The sequence below is a fragment of the Penicillium manginii genome, assembly GCF_028828005.1.
Source record: "Penicillium manginii strain IBT 31320 chromosome Unknown utg000007l:1.0-2284322.0:1.0-2285126.0, whole genome shotgun sequence".
Lineage (NCBI taxonomy): Eukaryota > Fungi > Ascomycota > Eurotiomycetes > Eurotiales > Aspergillaceae > Penicillium > Penicillium manginii.
Window position 1 is genome coordinate 469658 of NW_026643108.1, and position 20467 is coordinate 490124.

Sequence of the window (20467 nt, forward strand, 5' to 3'; positions counted from 1 at the left end):
TTCACCCGGCAGAATATTTGTGATCGACAGGGCGGTGTAGGCAGTGTGGGCGGTGTAGACCGGGTGAATTCCCCCTCCATCTGCATTTGTCATCGCGGGGAGCTCGCGGAAGTGGGCTTATTCGCAATTCGATTCTATTTCGCCGTTTCCAATTTTTTTTCCTTTTTATTTCTATACCATCCAGAGCTTGTACCTATTCTAATAGCCCCGTCGAAAGCTTCCTAAAGCTTTTCCAGCATCATGGGAGGCTCAATCTATTCTACATATCCTCCCAACCTATCGCCAGTCCAACAAGAATACCTCGTCACCACGATTAAAAACTGGGCGATCCAGAATGGCCTCGCTGTGCGACCCGCCCTAACTGCACTCCCAGCTGGCGCAGATGATAACCGCGTCCTGGCTACAAATGCTCCAGTGACCATTTTCCCAAGTCCATTTCCAGCCGCCTGCTTTGAAGAGGCGACGGCTCTCCAAACAATCTATAACCAGCTCTATGCGGCGATCACTTGCAACGAGGAGTGGCTAGGGAAGATCATTGAAGAGTAAGAATACAAGAAGTCCTTGGTGTACACTCTTGCTGACCTGATCTTCTATGACTCAGTCTCGTTGATGCAGACGACTTCGTCGCAAATCTTTGGAAAACACACCTGGAGGTGAAGAAGGAGGGATATGTCCAAAATCTTTCCTTGGGCCTCTTCCGATCCGATTACATGGCACATGTCACTCCCCAAGGCCCGCCGTCTCTGAAGCAGGTCGAGTTCAACACGATCTCTTCTTCCTTTGGGGGATTGTCTGCCTTGGTGAGGTCGTTGCATGCGGAGCTTCTTACTTCCCCACCGGGTTCTCCAATAAGTTACCCGCCTCATCCTCTGTTCGATTCCAACATACCACCGGAAAACACCGCTGTGGAAACCCTCTCGGGAGGACTGGCCGCTGCTCATACAGCTTACGGCTCGTCGAAGTCAACACCGGCGCTTCCTTTGTGTGTTCTCTTTGTGGTCCAAGAGGGGGAACGAAACATCTTTGACCAGCTGGCGCTCTCCAAACACCTCACGCAGGTCCACAAGATCCCTGTCTTCCGCCTACCAAGTAATAGAATCATTGATGACACACTGATCCCGAGCTCCAATTCTTCTCGCCCATTAATCTATCGACCCCCACACTCGCCAGAAACTGCATTTGAAGTCACGACGGTCTATCTCCGAGCCTACTACGCACCAGATGAATACAAATCCAGCCGGGATTGGGAAGCGCGCACTCACTTAGAGCGCTCTGCTGCGATTAAGTGCCCAACGGTGTTGAATCAACTGTCTGGTTGCAAGAAGGTTCAACAAGTCCTTGCTGAGCCTACAGGACCAGACCACCTCATTAGCTTTATGGATGGTATCGACCCTGCCATAATTTCGAGATTGCGACAAACATTTGCCCCTCAGTACGACCTATCTGCTGATGGCCAGGGGCGCAAACTCGCCCTCAATCCTGAGACGGCTATGAAGCATGTCCTCAAGCCTCAGCGCGAGGGCGGTGGAAATAATATCTACAAGGCCGAAATTCCCAATTTCTTGCGTTCCATTCCCGAGAAGGACTGGAAGGGCTGGGTTTTGATGGAAATAATCGATCCCGCCCCCGACGCTGAGAATATCGCTCTGCGGAATGATGGAGAAGTTCTCCGTGGCAATGTCATTTCTGAGCTCGGTGTTTATGGCACTATTCTCTGGGAAACAAACGGCAAGGTCCTACACAACGACCAAGGAGGTTGGTTGTTGAGAACCAAAGGAAAGGAGGTCAATGAAGGTGGCGTGGCCGCTGGCTTTTCCAGCTTGGATAGCATACTACTCTACTAGTGCATTAGAAACAATAGAATAATATCTACAGTGAAGATCCAAGGACTTAGGTCAGAGGACAGTGCTCTTTTCAAAGTCAACCGGGCAATTGAACATTCTCAAGAGTTCTTGGCAGGTCAGAATTACTTTCCTAAGTTCCAGTCCCATGATGAACAGTATTGTCCGGTTATAGAGTAATGCCAAATCCCTCATCTTTGCTTTGTCCGCCGGAGCATTAGCAGTATAAGGAATTTGTAGACCCGCCTTTTTGCTCTAGCAAAGGCTCTTCTTGGCAACGTCCCACCAGAAATTCTTGTTGAGAGTACCATACGCGGGCGGCAGCATCTGAATCTCATTGTATTAGAATGATCGCAGCGTCTGTAGCATTAATTTGCATTCTATAGAAGTACCTATTCATAAATTCTTCATCTTTTTTTTCTCTCGGTGATTACTCTGCAAACGTGAACTTAGCCTGAAATAGTGCTTATATTGCATGGGCGTCACAGCTTCTACTAGCAGAAGCAGACTAAATTCAAGCACAATATCGTCAGCTGTAATTACTAGTAGTATTCACCTTTCGAAAAGATTATTTCCCCTAAAACCTCGTTGTATTGCAATTAATTTCTTGAATTAGTTTCTCGGACAGGGAAACTTTCGTTTTGTTGGACAGGGTCAGTTTCATACGATCCACGTGTGCATTCTCAAACCTCGGTGTAGCTAAGACCCCAAAGTATTAAACCTCCGGCCTGAGTAAGCTTTTTTTTGGCCATTAAGCATAGTACATCGTCATTTGGGGACTCTTTTGGCTATGCTCATTGGATTCTTGTGTCGGTATCTCGTATTATTCGCCAGCCCCAAACGCATATCGATGCAGTGTCGAAGCCACCAACAGGCGCCCCTGTTTTCTAAGAGGCTGGGCAATATCTTATTCAATACATCTCAGTGTTTTGATTGGTTTCATGTTCCCCGCTTCTCTAAATTGGCTATAATTTAAGCCACGCGCTAAGACCGTCAGATGATCCTTTTGCGGGGCATAGTCCTGTAAGTTCGTCTTCCGTCTTTTTTGTATAGACCCTTTATGAGTGGCGCAATGTACCCTGGTCAATTGACCTGTCTTATTTTATTGCTGACTGCAGTAGCTGAATACTAGCGAAACAGCCACCGCGCTGAATTCTGCTCCCGAAAGTCCGTCTGGGAAATGGAAACCCTAGCATGTCTGATAGTTGCCTAGTTGGTGTTGTCGAGGTCACTGCTCTCAGGCCACCAAAGTTGATATTCTTATGCAAGTCTTACATTCCATGATTTATGTGAATGGCCAGCACGGTCTGTCCTCGGTAATTTCAACCCGCGTCTGGGGAATCTGCCGAGTATCTACTAATCAACAGTAGTACCCTCAAGGCACCTTCTGACGCACCTGGACAGAAACAAACGGCCATCGGTTGGTGGAATATACCGCTTATTTTCCAAGGTTTCTGACTGGTTTGTAGTCCTCCCTTCAAGTTCTCAGTGCTCAGCCTCTTTCCTTCTTTTCCCCCGCCTCTTTTCACTCTACTTTTCTTCACATCTACAACACAACCCACCGAAACTCTCTTCGATCTCCGACGCTACTTCTGATCCAGTCTATTGCAAGGTACTCGATCAGCTAGTATGACGTCTCAGGCCACCAAGGATGCCCTCGGTGGGTAAGTGACAAGCATTTTGTGACTTAGTATAGGGATCTACTGACATAGTTGTCTATCCAGTATGACCAACAACCTTACAGGAGAGTAAGTTACAACCGCCTTATTGGATTTCGAGCAAATTTTAATAGTCGCAGGATCAAGAATCCTCTTGAGGGGTTGACTCGCGCGCAGTTGATGGACGATGTCAAGAACTATGCAGCACAACATGACCTGACTGCTCTCACCGAGGTACTCCAGAAGGGTGCCCTCGCAGGTCAAAATCCGACAGAAATTGACTCGATCCCTGAGCTCACCGAAGAAGACCGTGTCTTTATCCGTCAAGAAGTCACTCGCCGTTGGAAACACCCGTGGGCCCTATACTACACCATTGTCCTGAATTCAATTGCTGCGGCAATTCAAGGGTGGGATCAGACTGGTACATAATTTACCAAAATTGAATCAATTCCGCGGGACTTGCTAATAATGATTTAGGCTCCAACGGTGCAAACTTGACCTTTGATCGTGTTTTCGGTATTCCAAACGATAGCCCATACTGTCCTGATAAAGCGACCTGTGACCGCAACCAATGGATCGTCGGGTTTATCAATGCTACGCCCTACATCACTATTGCATTATTGTGAGAAATTCCAATCCGCTTTTATGATAATATTGGCTAACCTTCTTGGTATTAGTGCTGGCTGGTTATCTGATCCCCTCAATCACTTAATCGGTCGCAAAGGCACCATCTTCATTGCAGCGGTTTTCAGCTTATGTGCTCCCATCGGATCCGCGTTTACACAGCACTGGGGTCAACTTGTAGCTTGTCGAGTGCTTCTTGGTATTGGAATGGGGCTCAAGGAAGTCACGGTCCCCGTTTATTCTGCAGAGAATGCGCCGACCAGTATTCGAGGCGGATTATGCATGTCGTGGCAACTCTGGACTGCCTTCGGTATCTTCCTTGGTACATGTGCAAATTTGATTGTTGCAAATACCGGGGATATCTCGTGGCGGCTGCAGCTCGGGTCTGCTTTTATTCCCGCGGTGCCACTTATTCTTGGGATCTGGTGGTGTCCCGAATCCCCTCGTTGGTTGATGACCAAGGGACGCCATAGTCAGGCCTATGCTTCTCTACTTCGCCTTCGAAACAGCCCTGTTCAAGCTGCTCGGGATCTCTACATGATACATGCGACACTTCAGACTGAGAAGGAAATGCTGGAACAATCAGGCTTTTCGAAGCAGAATAATATGTTTATTCGATTTATGGAGCTCTTCACGGTTCCCCGGCTGCGCCGTGCCACTCAAGCATCTGGGATTGTCATGATCGCTCAGCAAATGTGCGGAAGTAAGTATAACAAATATTCTCTCTAATCTAGCCTCACCGATCTGACCTACGTTAATGTTAGTCAACATTATTTCCTTCTATTCTTCAACCATTTTCAGTCTTGCCGGAGCAAACAATATTCATGCACTTCTCGCTTCTTGGGGATTTGGTCTTATCAACTTCATTTTCGCATGGCCCGCAGTGTGGACAATTGATACCTTCGGCAGACGTGGCCTCCTGCTCTTCACTTTTCCAAACATGTGCTGGACGTTACTTGCTGCGGGTTTCTGCTACTGGATTCCTAGTAGCAGTAATGCCCACCTGGGGATGATTGCATTTTTCATCTACCTTTTCGATGGATTTTATTCCCCGGGAGAGGGGCCCGTCCCGTTTACCTACTCCGCCGAGGTATTCCCTCTTTCACACCGTGAGATAGGCATGGCTTGGGCAGTGGCCACCAACAATTTCTGGGCCGCAGCATTATCGTTGACATTTCCTTACATGCTACGAGCATTGACCCCCCAGGGAGCATTTGGCTTCTATGCCGGTTTGAATATTATAGCGCTGGTATTGATCTTCTTGTTCATGCCGGAGACGAAACAACGCTCTCTGGAGGAGCTGGATTATGTTTTTGGCGTTCCCACTCGAACTCATGCCAAATACCAACTGACCCAAGTTCTCCCCTGGTGGATCAGGACTTACATCCTCCGACGCAAGAATCTCGTATGCCCTTCGCTGTACCGGTATGGTGGCGAGACAACTATGGCTCAGCCTGTTGATATCCAGGAATCATCTGAGATCCACGAGGTCACTACTGACAAGGAAATATCGAAGGATGTGTGAGCTCAAGTGCTTTGGTCAAAGCATCGTTTTTTCTGGTTTCTTGGTGCTGTTATGGTTCTTAGTCGGGTTATTTTTTCAATCTAACCTAGGTAGGCAGCCCAGTAGCTACAGGAATACATTCCATTCCTTCTTCGCTCTACTCCAAAATTTCTACGACTTCCATCCCCTCTCAACTACGGAGTATAAATCGTGGAAACTAGAACCTAAAAATGTGAAACCTAAACATCAATATTATTATGATCCATCAAATATGATCTATCATATATGGTTCTCTTGGACTCGTCATGAACATGGGAAGTACGAGATGACTCGGAGAATGGATGGAAATGGAATATGGAATGACCATGAATTAATCTGAGTCAGATGGATCTAGACTGACAAAGCCTGCCCAGGTGTGCAATGGGAAGAACGCTCTGGCTGTGCTGCCGGCCGACGTCCCCGCTCACCTTGCGTCAGGCAAACACTCTGACGTGCATTTGTGGAAGGCCGCAGCAGAGGCGCCCAAGGGCGTTGAAGTGCCCAGGTGCTCCATGCGGGGCGTGGGTGCGGTCCCCCTTATAAAGGCATAGTACTCTGAGGCCATTCTCCGTCATTGATTGTCATACCTACAGCCGATCGTTCCCAAGAAAATCACCATATGGCTTTTATAATTGAATGCGAGAGCTGTAATCGAGAGTTCAATAGTCAGCATGCGGCGAACCAACACATGAATGCCCTTGATCACTGGGCCCCAACGTTTGAATGTGAAACATGTACCCGCGAGTTCTCTACACAAAGAGCCGCGAGCCAGCATATGAACACGTTGAATCATTGGAAGCCTAGATTTTCCTGCATCAGCTGTACTGGTACTTTTGATTCGGAGGCCGGTAGAAATCACCATATGGCACTAGACCATTCGGACAGGTACTGCGTGGAATGTCGTCAATTCTTCATAAATTCTAACAATTTGCGAATGGTATGTCCTTGAACCCCCCTCCCCAAAACACCGAAAAGACCAAAAGGAGTCATCAAAATAAAATTGAAACAGCACTTGAATTCAAAAATCCATCGTGGCAAATCTATAGAATGTCCATTCTGTAGGACAAGTTACGGCACAGCCAGCGGTGCTTGCACACACTTGGAATCTGGCTCATGCCCAAAAGCTCCCAAATTGAACCGCGACACCATTCTCTCAATTGTTCGACGCCACGATACCGCAGGGTCCATCGCGAATAAACAAATTGAATGGCATAACGAAGCAAGAGGTACATATACTGTCAGCGACAATGCCTGGAATGGATCCTCATGGGAGTGTTACATATGCCACAAGCAATTTTCGAACTCGACGGGCCTAGTCCAACATTTGAACTCTTTGATTCACCAGCAGAAGGTGTATCACTGTCCTAATCGCCTGGAATGCAGTAGAGAATTCGTCTCATTGGCGGCCTTGTTCGGACACCTTGAGAGCGAATCGTGTCAATTCATGCGCTTCGAAAGTGTCCAGAAAAACTTCCATGGAGTTGTCTCAGGCCAGAAGCTTCTTCAGCGGGGGGGAGTCTCCTCCTCGGCGAGCCTTCGCGTTGGGTACCTATCGTTTTTCACCATACTGATGGGCTATAATGGAGATACTATGTCGTTCCTTTGATAATCCGAGGTGCTGATTTGATAATCTATTGATTTCGATGATAATTATTTGATAAACATGGCAAATATCTTGCCGAATCGTATTCCAAGATGAAATAAAGGTTCTAATTTAGATAGTGCATGCGGGGGTACTTTGAGGGGATTGTCAGGGTTCAAGGTGCGGGAGGTACTTCGGCTATTTAGAGGACTTCTCCCGTATCGACCCTCTTTTGCAGTTTCCTTCTCATCAATCATGAACCGACCGGCAATGCTTCGCTTAATTGCCCATAAATCTAAAGCTTCACTTGGACTATACGATCTCCACATTTGCTGCTACGTCAAACCCAATGCCGCCGCAAACCGCGCAGGTGTGACAAGGGTGGGAACGGATCGGGTTGATGTCTCCGTGGCAGTAGCTCCACGCGAGAATGCTGCCAATACTGCTGTCTCAGAGATCATGGCTGAGGTATGCCAAATAATCCAAAAAATAATATCATTGACCAGATGTATCTTTTCAACTTACATGTTCGTGGTTGTGATAAAAAGGTGTTCCAAGTGCCAAAATCCAATGTTATGGTGACCCGTGGGGCAAAAGCAAGAGAGAAAACGCTATCCATTACAGAACTGGAGATTAAACAAGGCTCGGAGGAGGCCTTCATGAAGCAAGCAACAGAAAAACTCATTGATTCTGTGAGGAAGTCAAATTCGAGATAACGCATCACTTATAGTTACTTCACGTCTCCGTTGGCTGCGGGAATCCCGTGACATCCAAATCCAAATCCACTTTTCTGCCGCGGCGATAGCACTCGGCCTGCAGTTTGCGCACCTTAACACTCGACCAGTCAAGAGAATGACATCCAACCAATCCATGGAGGTGGCGACAGAGACTTCTTCTTCCGCGCCGCTGAAGCGAAAAGCGGAGGGAGCAAGCTCAAACACCATCCACTTCACCTCGCGCAATCCACCCTGGACCTACCTCAAGCTTCAACTGTAAGCAACGCCTACGAGCTACTTCTCCAAAAAGCTCAATTGACTAACACTACACAATCAGTATTCCACAGCCAGATGTCTCCTCCACACAGCCCCTCGATGCTCTTTCCGCACGCACCTATCTCTCATCCGCCCTATCGCAATTCCTCGGAATCACAGGCACCGCGATTCCAATCGATATCCTAAAGGTTGAGAACAAAGCGACAACAACCAGTGCCGATCAAAGCATATCATCCAACACCACTGGAAATAAATACGACTGCGCCTGGGTACGCGTACCACGCGAAGACTCAGCGGCCGTCGTGGCAGCGCTCAGCTCATGGATTGGCGGAGGTGGAAGCGGCAGCGGTGCTAATGTCGCGTGGAGAGTTTGTGCAAAGGGAAACTACCTGGGTGCCCTGGTTTCGGGATCTGGGGCTGACTTGTTCGTTCCGTGAGCCAGGCATGTCCGTCTGGCTCTTCTTCTCACTACATCTGAGGGCGCGACATCGGAAATTACTCACTCCTCGAGTCCACCCCCTGCCCAAGGGTTAGACCTGGTCTCACAGGAAAGTCCCGCTCCCAGTGTGCGTATTCTGTCACTTTGTTGATGGCGCACTTGGTGATACACTCCTATTTAGGACTCGGGACCAATGAAGACCCATTCGTCGATATGTACTACGCCAATCCAGATGTCTAAAAGATTGTCGTGCATGTGAATGAATCCCTTGTCGACTATTCGCGATATTTCTCGATCTTACCATGGTTGAAAGCCAAGGGATAGCCCCAGCCTGCATCTCAGACTAACGCTATGCGGATTATCAGGAAAATTAAATGATTGATGACACAAGTCGATGCAAATTCCAATAATATCAGTCTAATAGCAAAAATATCAAAATTTTTCTGGACATCGTGAGGTACCACTGCTGCCCTGGTGAAACGCCGTAACTCTCTCGCTGGTGAACTTAAGTTCCCAAGATCAATTTGGTTCCGCTGGATCAATGCACAACTTCAAGCTCCCCCGTCTGACTGTCTATCTGTCCTCCTCCATATAGTTCAATGTGGTTTATACAATTCGACCGGGTTAGGTCTTTTCATGGTTCGGTCAAACAGACTGTTTGGGCTGGGTGGAGATGCTAGCCACAACAGTCGAGGCATCCGAGCCAAGGGCAGTCGGGCTAGCGACGACCTTTGCCCGGAGCGCTCCGCGAATATCTTCGACAGATCGGTCCTTCCACTCGTCGTAGCCATTCTGGCTAAGCGGGAAGAGAACCAAGTTGTCGGCGCGCGTCATGAAGTCTTCCACATTGGGCCGGGGAGTAGCAGTGATGACATCCAGTTCAAGGGCAATCTGTCGGCAGTATACTTCCAGAGGAAGATCGTTGACATCTTGACCGAAGGGGTTCTCGATTTCGCTTCCAATAGTTGCCAAACCGAGGATGATGTATGCGGCGACCATGGAGGCTGGGATGGTTACCCAACGAAGGGATGCGTAGAGCTGGAAAGGGAGAACTAGGACGTAAATCCAGGAGATCTGTGCAATTGCGATACTGTACGCGGTGGGCAGTGGGGTGTCGAGCACTCGCTCCGTGCCGGTAAGAACTTCGTTGAATACGGCCAGCATGGTGACTGTCATTTGGTTAGCATTCTGTCCAGGTTTATAAATAGGGTCGGTGTTTTTCTTTTTCTTACTCGCTTGACCCTGGTGCAGAGTAGACACCAGTGTTCCATTTGCCACAATAGAGTCGACATAAGCAGACAGGTGGTTAAGGATCTCCAGGGGAAGGTGTCCAATGGGCTTTTTGGAACGCTTGATCAATTTGCGAGGGTTAGACTCGGCAAATGAAACGCCCAGATACTCTCCTGCAGATTTCCACAGAGTTTTAGCTTTGGGATTGATAATATTGCGGTCGTGAGCATCGCGAGCGAATGTGTCAAGGTGGCCAGCAAGCCCGGCCAGGTCCTCATAAGCGATATCGGGCTCGAAGCGGAGCTTATGTTTCAAAGCGACGGCGAAGGAAAGAATGAGATTCATGGCGGAGCTTAATAAATTTTGTTAGTCGAATTTCCATCATGATTTTTCGGATCACCTACATTTTTCTCAAGAGATCCTCCTTGCCCAAATCACCTTCGCGCTCGCCAGTGTTGATCCAGATGGTACGGGCAAGGTTACGCGAGGTTTGTATAAGCTGGGACCAGTACTTGCGTCCATCGGCCCATCTAGACTAGCGTTAATTCTTCGAACATCCGGGAGAATAGAAGAGGGGTTTCCTACCTTTCATAGGCAGTAGAACTGCGGAATGACAATGCCAAACCCACCACGAAACCCAGCACGGTGAGTAAGATATTGCTAATGCTTACTGTAAGACGCAGGTACCGAGATTAGGCTTTTGCGGCTTGGTTATATTTCTGAGGGGAGAACTTGAACTCACAGTCATGGACTTTTGCCGAAATTAAAGTGACGGCAGTTGACCAGCCTGCCACCCACAACATGGGTAGAATCATCTTCGGGGTGACACTTCCATGCATACGCAAAAAGATCGGCCATTTGGAGTGTTTGTCCATGTCGCGGGGACCGTGCTGGAACCCATTAGCACAGGTAAGCAAGACTCGCTCCAATTCCAACGGGTTATAGGTCTACATACAAAGTAACGGTCCAACTCGCTCGAGTCCTGTCGGTCCAGGTGAAATTGACTATCGCGTGAGGTCGCCAGGTGCTCCATGAATGTCGGTCGTGGGGTGAGCCTTTCAGCGGAGTCCTGCTCCTTCAGGCCATGAGGCTGGCTTTGTGTATGGTGGTCACCATGGGCTCGTACATCGGCTGGTACAGGGGCAGCGGTGTGATCGCCCGCTGTTGCGGGGGCTGCGTCTGGGGCTGGTGCAGAATGCCCGTCGGTCATCTTGAATATAGCAAAACGGAAAGAAAATAGTAAAGGAGAAAGAAAAAGCGAGGGTTCTCGAGGGTGAGTTGGTTTAAAACGAAAGTATATTGCAAAAGCGAAGGTGTTGAAGAAGCGGATCCAAAAATCAAATGATGGACAAGAAGCGAAAGACAAGGAGATGATATCAGGAGAAAGAACGAAAACGCGGAGAGGAAAAAAAAGGAAAGGGAGAATTTCTGAAACAAAGGGCTTGCAGAAAGGGTGGCGGTTTCATCACGATCTAGACCTGACGCGCGCTGTCATAAGTGGAGCTTTTTAGGGTACCACCATCGAGCACTGCCACGTAGGGGGTAGAAGTTAATTATAGACTCGATTTTCTCCGATTGGCAAGGACATGGTATAGTACATACATATTCCATTGGGGACTATAAATCTTGGGTTATGCATGTACAGCAGTAAGAATGCTACTGTCTGTAGTGGACGGAGTACTGCCATACTGCGTTGTGAAACCTTCTTTCTGGACATGATGGGTATACTTCGGATGGTCCCGCAGGTTCCAGCTTACGCCCCTTTTCCCCTTCTCCACCTCCATCGTATTTTCCGACGAATGCGCTGTCCGTACGGGGTACCTGGCAGAGGCTGATTGGAACCGGTACAAACGCCAACGCAACGGATCCCAGCCCAGGCCCTTCAAACCTTTTCGCTCCCGCCAATGGGAACAACACGCCCGCCAACGACAGAACGCCGTGTTCGCAGAGACTGCACAGTGGGGAGTCAGAGTCTGTCGGGTACGTCCGAATGGACAGGTAGATGTCTAATAAGCCAAATTTCATGGGCAGGATCTCAATAATTGGAAGCACACAATACACGATGCGGTCCGACAGCGCAGGTAGAAGATCATTGCTAACACTACTCCGTACTCTGTAAATGCTCATGCTTGGACTACGGGGTACTCTATGTATAAGGCATAAATAAACTTCAAGTTTGACCCAATTGTTTACCTTCTGGGTTTCTTCTGCTACTTCCTAGATTTCGGTTTCTATTTTACTCCTTTTAAGAATGATGACCAATGTCGTCAGTATGAGGGATGACCTGCTTACATGTAACGGGCTAGATATCGCCCGGTCTATGATTTCTCGAATCTATTTGAATATTTACACCCTGAAGTCTCAATAACATTATCAGTACTATTTTGAGGATGATTAGGTCGAACCACCAGTTTGATGCCAGCGGTGATCACTATGTCTGCGAACTGGATATTCTTGATCGCAGTTTCCTAAAGGATCTACTTCCATTCACAAACACATATGCTTACGATGGAGAACTTCAATTTTTTGATATCATTTACTCAGAAACCTCGAACGCAACCGACAATTTCTTCTTTATTCTGGAAAAAAGTCTATCGAGACTATTGTCAATCCCTAATCAACTATTGATATCCCCACATTCATTTCATCCTTCGATACTATTGAGGGATTATTACTTATGAATATCACATCCCGAACTCACGCTGCCGCCGCCGACGAGATCAATTGTCTGATAAGAGAGAAGCTTATACCAATGAGGCTTTACAATGCCCTTCAAGGTTTTCCTGGCGCTACAATCATAGGCACAACCAGCACCAGAGGCAAGCAGCCCGACTACGGTTGGTGTCCTAAAAGGACACCCCGTCAATCTGGTCCCGCTGAGCCCAAAATGCCCTCGACTGTAATTGAAGTAATGTATACTGAGAATCATGAGAAACTTAATTTGGATGTTCGATATTGGTTGAGTCCCAACGAGGAGAATGTCAAAATGTGTCTAACATTTCGAGTCGATCGCGAAAATAACGAGATCCGGATGGAAAGTGGGATACGACAAGAAGCAGGCAACAACAACAACAACCGCACACGAATCTATCGCAATCAGGTTATATACGCGCGGATGACGACAAAGGGCCGCCCAATAGTGTCTGGGGATTACCCCTTTTGGATCCCCTTCGACAGCCTAATGTTACGACCGATAGATACTGGAAGAGCCGAAAAGGATCTCAGATTCTTAAAAGCAGATTTGGAGAGGTTTGCTGAGTCTATCTGGAATGCAGAGTGGGAGTAACATTTTTTGGGCTCTTGTGTTTTAGTTTGCTTTTTATTGCAGTTCCAAGGTTAATATTATTCCAGTACTAGTTCCAAGCTTCGAGTGGTGCAATCTGACCCTGTTTCGTATTATTCCTCGGTCCCCGGGTTGTCACAATTCTAGGAACACGCCAGTATCTCAATCAGCTACTAGTACTAGTACACAGAACTTACCAACTATAGAAACCCACTTTATCCAGAGTCTAACAGCATCTTAGTATATCTTCCTCATCTTGGACATCATTTTTTTGTTTTTTTTTACGAATATAATTCTCATCTGCATAAGCATCAAGTAGATTGCCGCTAGAAAATCCATATGCGGTGCGCAGATCCATGGATCACTTCAACGCAATCCTATCGCCAAACGCTCGGCAGTTGAACAAAAGCATAGTAGTTTCCAGGGTTTCTTTTTGAGGGTCTGGCTTCTAGCAGATCGTTTCACTGGCATCCCGTGGCACCGGATATCGGACCGAGAATAGTACTAGAGACCATGGGATGGACGCCACTTGACGGGGGAGAGATCTATCATCAGACTAGTACCTAGGTAGTTAGCGCTGGTGAGTAGTGGTCTAATTTCTATTTAGGTCGATGAACTAAAGAAGATTTACTAAGCCCTTGAGACCACCTGGGCACTTTATCTTGTCATCCTATCTGCTAGCATTCAACATCTACAAAGTCAGACGTGTGCCGCCACACAGAAAGATAAAAACAAACAACTGGGATGAGGCTCTGGGCATCGAATTCTTCTCTTCGTATATTCATGCATATGACTTCTAGCTCTTTTGAAAAACAACGCCCACGCTTGCAAATCATTGATTTCATCACATTTGCGACAGAATCGAGTTCTGCGCATAAGCCTGTTATGTTTATTAGCTCTTGTTCAAAGTCGCAGGTATCGGGCAATATATGGACTTACCATCGGCTTGATGTCCGGGTGCGGCACCGCCTCGAACACCTCATACGCAAGCTTGAGCTCGGGTCCGATGTTAATATAAGCACCCTTGTTCTCCGTTGAGTCGCAGTATCTGGGCGCAGAGAAGACGGTGATACAGCGGCCGTCGTGCTCGACTTCGTAGCCCTCCATGCGCACCTCGTGCGAACGGATGATAGCCTCCAGACCGTTATTCTCACAGAAGCGCTTGGTGATGTCGGGGCCGAATTGCAGGCCGACACCACGTTTGCTGGGTCCGCGGCCAGGCTGGGTCTGCGGGTCGGTCCAGAGCATCTCCATCATCAGACCCTGTTGACCGGGTTGCCGTTGGTTGTGGCGGTTAAGTTTACGAATATCATTAAGGGTAATCTTGTCATCGGAGAAGAGACCACCGTGGAGGACCAGATACTTCTCGCCAATCAGTGTGGCGAGCGGCAGAGCGGAGAAGGACTCGGAGAAGACCTTGAACACTCGTTCGTTATACTTAGCCTTGCACTCACCCTCGAATCCATAAACCTTGTTCATATCGTCGGTCTCGTGGTTTCCGCGGTTCAGGAACAGGCCGTTGGGACGCAGCCACTTGTATGCATAGAGAAGCAGGGCAATCTCGCAAGACCATGAACCACGGTCAACGAAATCACCGTTGAAGAGGTAAGCGTGGGTATCGGAGGGGGCACCGTTTCGGCGGAAGATCTCCAGCAGATCGAAGTATTGGCCGTGGGTATCACCACAGACGGTCAACTTCTTGCCAGCTTCGACGCCAACCTCGACCATGGTCGGCTCGTTGTAAACCAGCTCCTTGACAGCCTTGATAATCTGGAAGACGTATTTGCGGTGGATCTTCTGGCCGTTCTTGAAGCGCTCGATCATATCATCAATAAACTCCTGGGTCATCTCCTCGCCCAACCGCACACCATCATAAGCATCCTCAACGTTGATCGCATCGATATCCAGGCCCTCAAACGCGGAAGGCGGGTCGGAAACTTCAATAGCCTTCTCGAATTCCAAGCGGCGGACGAGTTTCTCGCAGTCTGCTTGCTTCAGCTTCGCATTTTGGTTATTAGGTTCACGTTTAACGACGGCCTTGAAATCCTTCAAAGCAGCCTTATAGTTCAAAGTGGCAGTGTTGGCGAGGGCACGTCTCCAATAAGCCTGGGACAGATATCAGACGTTAGCAAAAAAAGAAAGAAAGAAGCACACGCCTTTAACTCCGCGATTCATTATGTCGGGTTCCTGCCCATGAACGATAGGGCTATCTTTGTAACGGCCACTAACCTTGACGTAGTTCGGGTCCAATTCCAAAGCTCTGGTAGCATCGGCAATGGCGAATCCAAAAGCTTCAAGTTTGATTTGAGCCTGCCAAGAAAAAGAAGCAAAGCAGTGTTAGCGGTGGTGCTCCGGACTTGCGAATGCGATTCGCTACGAAGGGGAGACAGATTCGGGCGTACCTGGGCACGGTTGCAGAAGATGGCCGGTTCCTTGTCGTACTTCTCAATGGCTTGGGTGTAGAAGTCCAAGGCAGTAGGCCAGTCGTGGGCCACAACAGCCTTGTTGCCTTGCAGCTTGAGCGCGTTGGCAGCCTCTTTGTCGGAAGCCATTGCGGAGGGAAAGAGGGGCACGAGACAACCGATCGGGGAAGGTTTGCGAAGAGGAAGGGAGGATCTAAGAGGGAGAAGAATCGCTGGAGGAACGGTTTTTCGGTCGAATAAGTGAGAAGAAGAGTTAAAGAAAGTCAGGAAGCTCGAGTCCTGTGACAGTGAAAGGGGCCAGGGCAAAAAGTTGACTTTGATTCCTCTCACACTCTTTTTTTCCCCGGCCAGCGGGCTTGGCACGTAGAACCCGTCAGAACCATCGGCCCCGTTCCAGTTCCCTTTCAACCTCCAATCCTGCCTTCACACTCCCACGTCACATCACTCCTCCCGAAATGTCATTCTTTGCTCCTTCGAACCAGCAGCGCTCATTGCGCGCCTGCATGGTCTGCTCTGTCGTCCAGGCACACACCGTGAGTGCCTCTCCAACTCTCCCCGACCCCGTCATTCCCAGTGCTAACGACCGGCTTGCTAGAAATTCATGCGTGACGGCTGCCCCAATTGCGAGAATACCCTTCAGCTCCGCGGAAATACCGACGCTATTCAAGAATGTACCTCGCAGGTCTTCGAGGGCTTGATCGCTGTGCGCGACCCGTCCGCCAGCTGGGTTGCGCGCTGGCAACGGTTGGATAACTACGTTCCGGGGACATACGCCACGAAAGTGACAGGATCGGTAGGGATTTCTTTCTAGCCTGCTGCATTTTCTAGTCAGGAGCTTTCTTGCTAACTATCTCGGCTATTTACAGCTTCCCGATTACATCATTGGTAGCTTGGAGGACGCTGGAATTAAATACGTTCCGTACGTGGCATTCCATTCTTGTTAAGACCAATGCTAACACTCTTGTTTTTTTAGGAGAGACGGAAGTACTGGTGAGGAGGAGGCTTGAAACAGTCATTCTTCACTTTACCAACAGCAATCACCCCGCGACTCCGCCTACCAGTAGCCAACGCCAGTCACCTCACATATCCTACCTCATTATACCAGACATGGACGCAAATCGCTAGAAATCGGAATCGCCGGTGACCAAGGTGGATCTTTCAGGAGTTATCGGTTGGAAGCATTGCATTTTTGTCTATTTTAGCATTCAATATTCGGGATTACCCTAATCAAGCAGGAGTTTTGATTACTATGCAGGGTTTCAGAGAGAGAAAAGATTTACTTGGAAGTTGGAGGTCTTTTTCTGGTTTCAATTGCCACATCTCAAGTGTGGAAGTTTCATTCAATCGACAAATAGGCGTTTGAAATGTCTATGAATGTATAGCGCCGATTTTGGATGGCATCACTCGTAGCAACAAGAAAAAAAAAGTAGATAAGAGAAATAGGATTCCCAACCCGGGATCCTCAACAGATCAGACAAAAAGAAAAGGAAATAGATAATCGCTCATTAAACCAATTTTAGAAAAGAAAAGTAGCCCCAGGGCTACCTGGTGGTATCATGATAGTGCTCGAACTTAGAGGAGCTTGATGATCTTCTCAATGCTCTCCAGAAGGATATCAGCGTGGTGCTGCTGGAAGACCAGCATGGGACGCAGGCGAATAGCCTGGGCACCGCTACCACCAATGTTGACACCGACGGACTTGGCCTTGGCGAGGAACTCATCACGCTTGGGGGTGTCCCAGGCAATGAAGGTACCCTGGCCCTTACCACGCAGGTTCTGGAAGTGGGCGGGGTACTTCTGGGCCAGGCGGTCGAGACCAGCGTACAGGTAGTCACCAGTGACACGGGTGTTCTCGACGAGGCCAAGACGCTCAACCTCCTCGATGATACCGCGGAAGATCAGAGCACGGGATGGGTCACCCATCCAGGTGTTGAACTGACGGTAAGGCTTGTTGGGGCGCAGGGCAGGGTTGCCGAAGTAGTAGCCGGCAGTCTGGGCCTTCTTGGAGAAGGTGACCATGTCGGGGGGAGAGGACAGGTTCCAGTGGTCGTGAGCCCAGAACTTACCGGTGGCACCGACACCAGTCTGGACCTCATCGACAATGAAGAGAACGTTGGTGCGCTTGGTGATGTCACGCAGACCCTGGAAGAAAGCGGGCGAGGCGTGGTTGTCACCACCCTCGGACTGGATGGGCTCAACCATGACGGCAGCGACGGGGTTGTGGTACTCCTTGATGAGGCGCTCAACCTCCTCGAGGCAACGCTTCTCCTCGGCAGCGTTCTCCTGGACGTGCTCCTCAAGAGGGTACTTCAGGGTGGGGAAGGTGGCCTGGGGCCAGTCGAAGGCGGGGATATCCAGCTTGTGGATGGCCTTGGAGCGGGTGGTGGAGAGGGATCCGAAGAGACGGCCATGGAAGGCAGACTTGAAGGACAGGATGGAGAGCTGGGGAGAACCGGGACCCTGGTTGTTCATGGTGGACAGAAGCTCCTCCTCGGTGAACTCGACGTCGGGGCCACCACGCTGGAGCTGGCGGTAGTACATGAAAGCAGCCTTGTAGGCAGTCTCGTTGGCATCAGAACCAGCCATGGCGGTGAAGACCTGGTTCAGGCCCTTGGGAGCAGCCTTGAGGATACCGGTGCGCAGGATCTGGGACCAGTCGGCAGAGGGGAAGTTACCCAGGGCAGGACGGTTGATCAACGAGGTGATCATCTCATCGGACTGAGCAACCTGCTTGAGGTGGGGGGTTGTTGTAACCAACGGGGATAGAGGCAATCTGGGCATAGACATCAAGCAGCTTGTTGCCATCGAGATCGGCGATGCTGGGATCAGGGTTAGCCCAATGCTCGTTACTCAATTCCTCCTCGAAATGTAGGTGAGGGGTTGTGCGGGGAGGTATATCATACTAGTTACCAATGGACTGCTGGTAGTCGGTGAGCATGTTCAAGCTGCGGACATCGAAGACCTCATCGAGCTCAGCCGCAGCGGCCTTGTTCTTGGGGCCGGGAATAGCGGTCTTGAGCGAAGGAGCAGTAGGCTCATTGGGGAAGAAGGGCTTCTCAGCAGCTTGGAGGCGAGCAGTGGTGGAGAGGGCACGGGCAGCGGGCACGCGGGCCACGGTGCGCAGCTTGGGGCTGCAACGGAGGATAGAGGCCATTGTGTGAATTATCGAGGTGTATGGGGAGAAAAAAAAGATTGAACGCGGGGCATTCAAGATTTATAGATCAAGGACGTCTCGGAGATTCTGGGAGCTTTCCAAGCAGCTCTTCCCCGCGTTGATATGCGATGCAATGGCTGATTGGCGTTCGGCGGCGCGGACCAATCAAATTACAAGAATTGGGCTGGGAATCGCCGAGACCAGCCTTCTTTGGTGAGGGCGGCCCACCTTCCGCTTGGAGTAGGTCTACGCTTTTCTACGCCTTTTCGCCTTTCATGTTAGTAACAGCTTTAGCAAAGACCTGGGGAGAGGCAGGGTGAGCCCCATTTTCTCCCATCGGCTACCTAAACTGGCCATGTTGGCTCCAATTTTCAACTCACGTGCCCATTTGCCCCCCTAGCCCAGCATGGATTTCGCAAGGGATCCCTGTCAGGCTCGCCGATGTCACCGCAGATAAGCTCGGTCTTGGCAGGGTGATCACCTGGGCATTAAAGTTGTTATCGGTATCCCAGTTCCTAGTACGTAGGATAGGTTGATTATTATTCAACAGTGCGAAATATTGAAAATTCTCTATTGCAATTGCCCTGCTAGTAGTACAGGTATATTCAATTATAATAATTCAATGTCACGTCAGTTAGCTGTGGAGATGCGAACATCCGATGTAGAAATAGTATATAAATCATGCGTCTAATGCTGGCTATATCAACTGGCAGCACAGCGATTCAATCAATTACTACCACCTACAACTTGTTCGAATCCTGAAGTTAGTCTAGCAATTGGAGACAAAATACATGCGAATGTTCCCCAGACCGACCATGAGACCCCATGATCTTGAATGATATCCATTTTGTTTCATACGATGGCAATTGAATCCGTCGGAGTCGCATTCCCTCTAGGTATCCTGGTGGAAGGTGGGTCCGCACAATAATTAGCCGAAGGGTCAACTAACCATAAATCTCACCCCTTTCATACAACTGGGCTTGTGGTTTAGTGGTATAATACTCCCTTAGCATGGGAGTGGTCCGGGGTTCGATTCCCCGCGAGTCCATTTTTTGCATTATTCATGCTCCTGTCTTGCTCTCATAATTGTACTACGTTGAACGAGGTCGATGTGTGTGTGTTGATGTGCGGACCGCCGGGTCGATTTTTTGTGCGGCGCCGATGTCTAAGCAAATAAAACCAACTAGAATACAGCAGCCAGCCATGATTCAATTGGCGAGAGTGATCTAGGCCAGAGTCAATGCCCAGTTCCTCTTACTTTCATCCTCGCATACCTGAGCAAGGAAGTCTACGGGGATGGTATAATCAGCTCCAGTTTAATCCATCTGCTATTTGCGCCAGAGCTTGCTATTGGAGAAACACACCATCATATTATCTTTTAATCCTAATATTGATATGCCTATACAAGGCATGGTCCAGGATGAAGATCCGACATTTCCTGCTCATAAGTAGTACAGTTCTCATATCTGCAAGACCATTGTCCACCGATACTTAGACCTCCACTCTGATATTGCTTGAAATTCCTGGAGTCCTATACTATGCCTTTAGAACGATCAGGATATAATATCCAGGCCGAGAGATGCCTGCTTTCTCAGGGATCTTGAATGTATACTTGCTAGCGTCCTGAGAATGAGTCCAGGTAACAATAATGCTTCGTTGGTCGATATTCACGGAGTGTGTCGCAGATACGTAGCGGGT

At 48.9% G+C, this 20467-nt stretch overlaps 9 protein-coding genes across 9 annotated transcripts; 6 read left to right on the forward strand and 3 right to left on the reverse strand.

Annotated features, from left to right (window-relative positions):
* Positions 1–240: 240 nt before the first annotated feature.
* N7533_010098 (glutathione synthase) lies at positions 241–1844 on the forward strand (the record flags this gene model as incomplete). Its single annotated transcript, XM_057106748.1, has 2 exons — positions 241–542; positions 602–1844. 2 exons carry the CDS (start codon positions 241–243, stop codon positions 1842–1844), a joined length of 1545 nt encoding a protein of 514 aa, XP_056955965.1.
* Positions 1845–3470: 1626 nt separating this feature from the next.
* Positions 3471–5648, forward strand: N7533_010099 (sugar porter family MFS transporter; the record flags this gene model as incomplete). Its single annotated transcript, XM_057106749.1, has 6 exons — positions 3471–3505; positions 3566–3589; positions 3640–3920; positions 3977–4121; positions 4177–4826; positions 4888–5648. The coding sequence occupies 6 exons, from the start codon at positions 3471–3473 to the stop codon at positions 5646–5648; spliced, it is 1896 nt and encodes a 631-aa protein (XP_056955966.1).
* A 1855-nt stretch (positions 5649–7503) lies between these two features.
* On the forward strand, positions 7504–7964 carry N7533_010100 (DUF167 domain-containing protein; the record flags this gene model as incomplete). Its single annotated transcript, XM_057106750.1, has 2 exons — positions 7504–7716; positions 7755–7964. The coding sequence occupies 2 exons, from the start codon at positions 7504–7506 to the stop codon at positions 7962–7964; spliced, it is 423 nt and encodes a 140-aa protein (XP_056955967.1).
* A 136-nt stretch (positions 7965–8100) lies between these two features.
* On the forward strand, positions 8101–8677 carry N7533_010101 (uncharacterized protein; the record flags this gene model as incomplete). The annotated part of the gene is made up of 2 exons (XM_057106751.1): positions 8101–8240; positions 8302–8677. 2 exons carry the CDS (start codon positions 8101–8103, stop codon positions 8675–8677), a joined length of 516 nt encoding a protein of 171 aa, XP_056955968.1.
* Positions 8678–9324: 647 nt separating this feature from the next.
* Positions 9325–11119, reverse strand: N7533_010102 (bestrophin family protein; the record flags this gene model as incomplete). The annotated part of the gene is made up of 6 exons (XM_057106752.1): positions 9325–9848; positions 9912–10261; positions 10314–10439; positions 10495–10579; positions 10652–10799; positions 10865–11119. The coding sequence occupies 6 exons, from the start codon at positions 11117–11119 to the stop codon at positions 9325–9327; spliced, it is 1488 nt and encodes a 495-aa protein (XP_056955969.1).
* Positions 11120–12586: 1467 nt separating this feature from the next.
* On the forward strand, positions 12587–13195 carry N7533_010103 (uncharacterized protein; the record flags this gene model as incomplete). Its single annotated transcript, XM_057106753.1, has 1 exon — positions 12587–13195. The coding sequence occupies one exon, from the start codon at positions 12587–12589 to the stop codon at positions 13193–13195; it is 609 nt and encodes a 202-aa protein (XP_056955970.1).
* Positions 13196–14036: 841 nt separating this feature from the next.
* Positions 14037–15744, reverse strand: ppt1 (protein serine/threonine phosphatase PPT1; the record flags this gene model as incomplete). Its single annotated transcript, XM_057106754.1, has 4 exons — positions 14037–14072; positions 14132–15298; positions 15422–15502; positions 15595–15744. 4 exons carry the CDS (start codon positions 15742–15744, stop codon positions 14037–14039), a joined length of 1434 nt encoding a protein of 477 aa, XP_056955971.1.
* Positions 15745–16070: 326 nt separating this feature from the next.
* On the forward strand, positions 16071–16622 carry spt4 (transcription elongation factor SPT4; the record flags this gene model as incomplete). Its single annotated transcript, XM_057106755.1, has 4 exons — positions 16071–16148; positions 16211–16408; positions 16482–16534; positions 16589–16622. 4 exons carry the CDS (start codon positions 16071–16073, stop codon positions 16620–16622), a joined length of 363 nt encoding a protein of 120 aa, XP_056955972.1.
* Positions 16623–17187: 565 nt separating this feature from the next.
* On the reverse strand, positions 17188–18769 carry gatA (4-aminobutyrate transaminase gatA; the record flags this gene model as incomplete). The annotated part of the gene is made up of 2 exons (XM_057106756.1): positions 17188–18434; positions 18526–18769. The coding sequence occupies 2 exons, from the start codon at positions 18767–18769 to the stop codon at positions 17188–17190; spliced, it is 1491 nt and encodes a 496-aa protein (XP_056955973.1).
* Positions 18770–20467: the final 1698 nt, after the last annotated feature.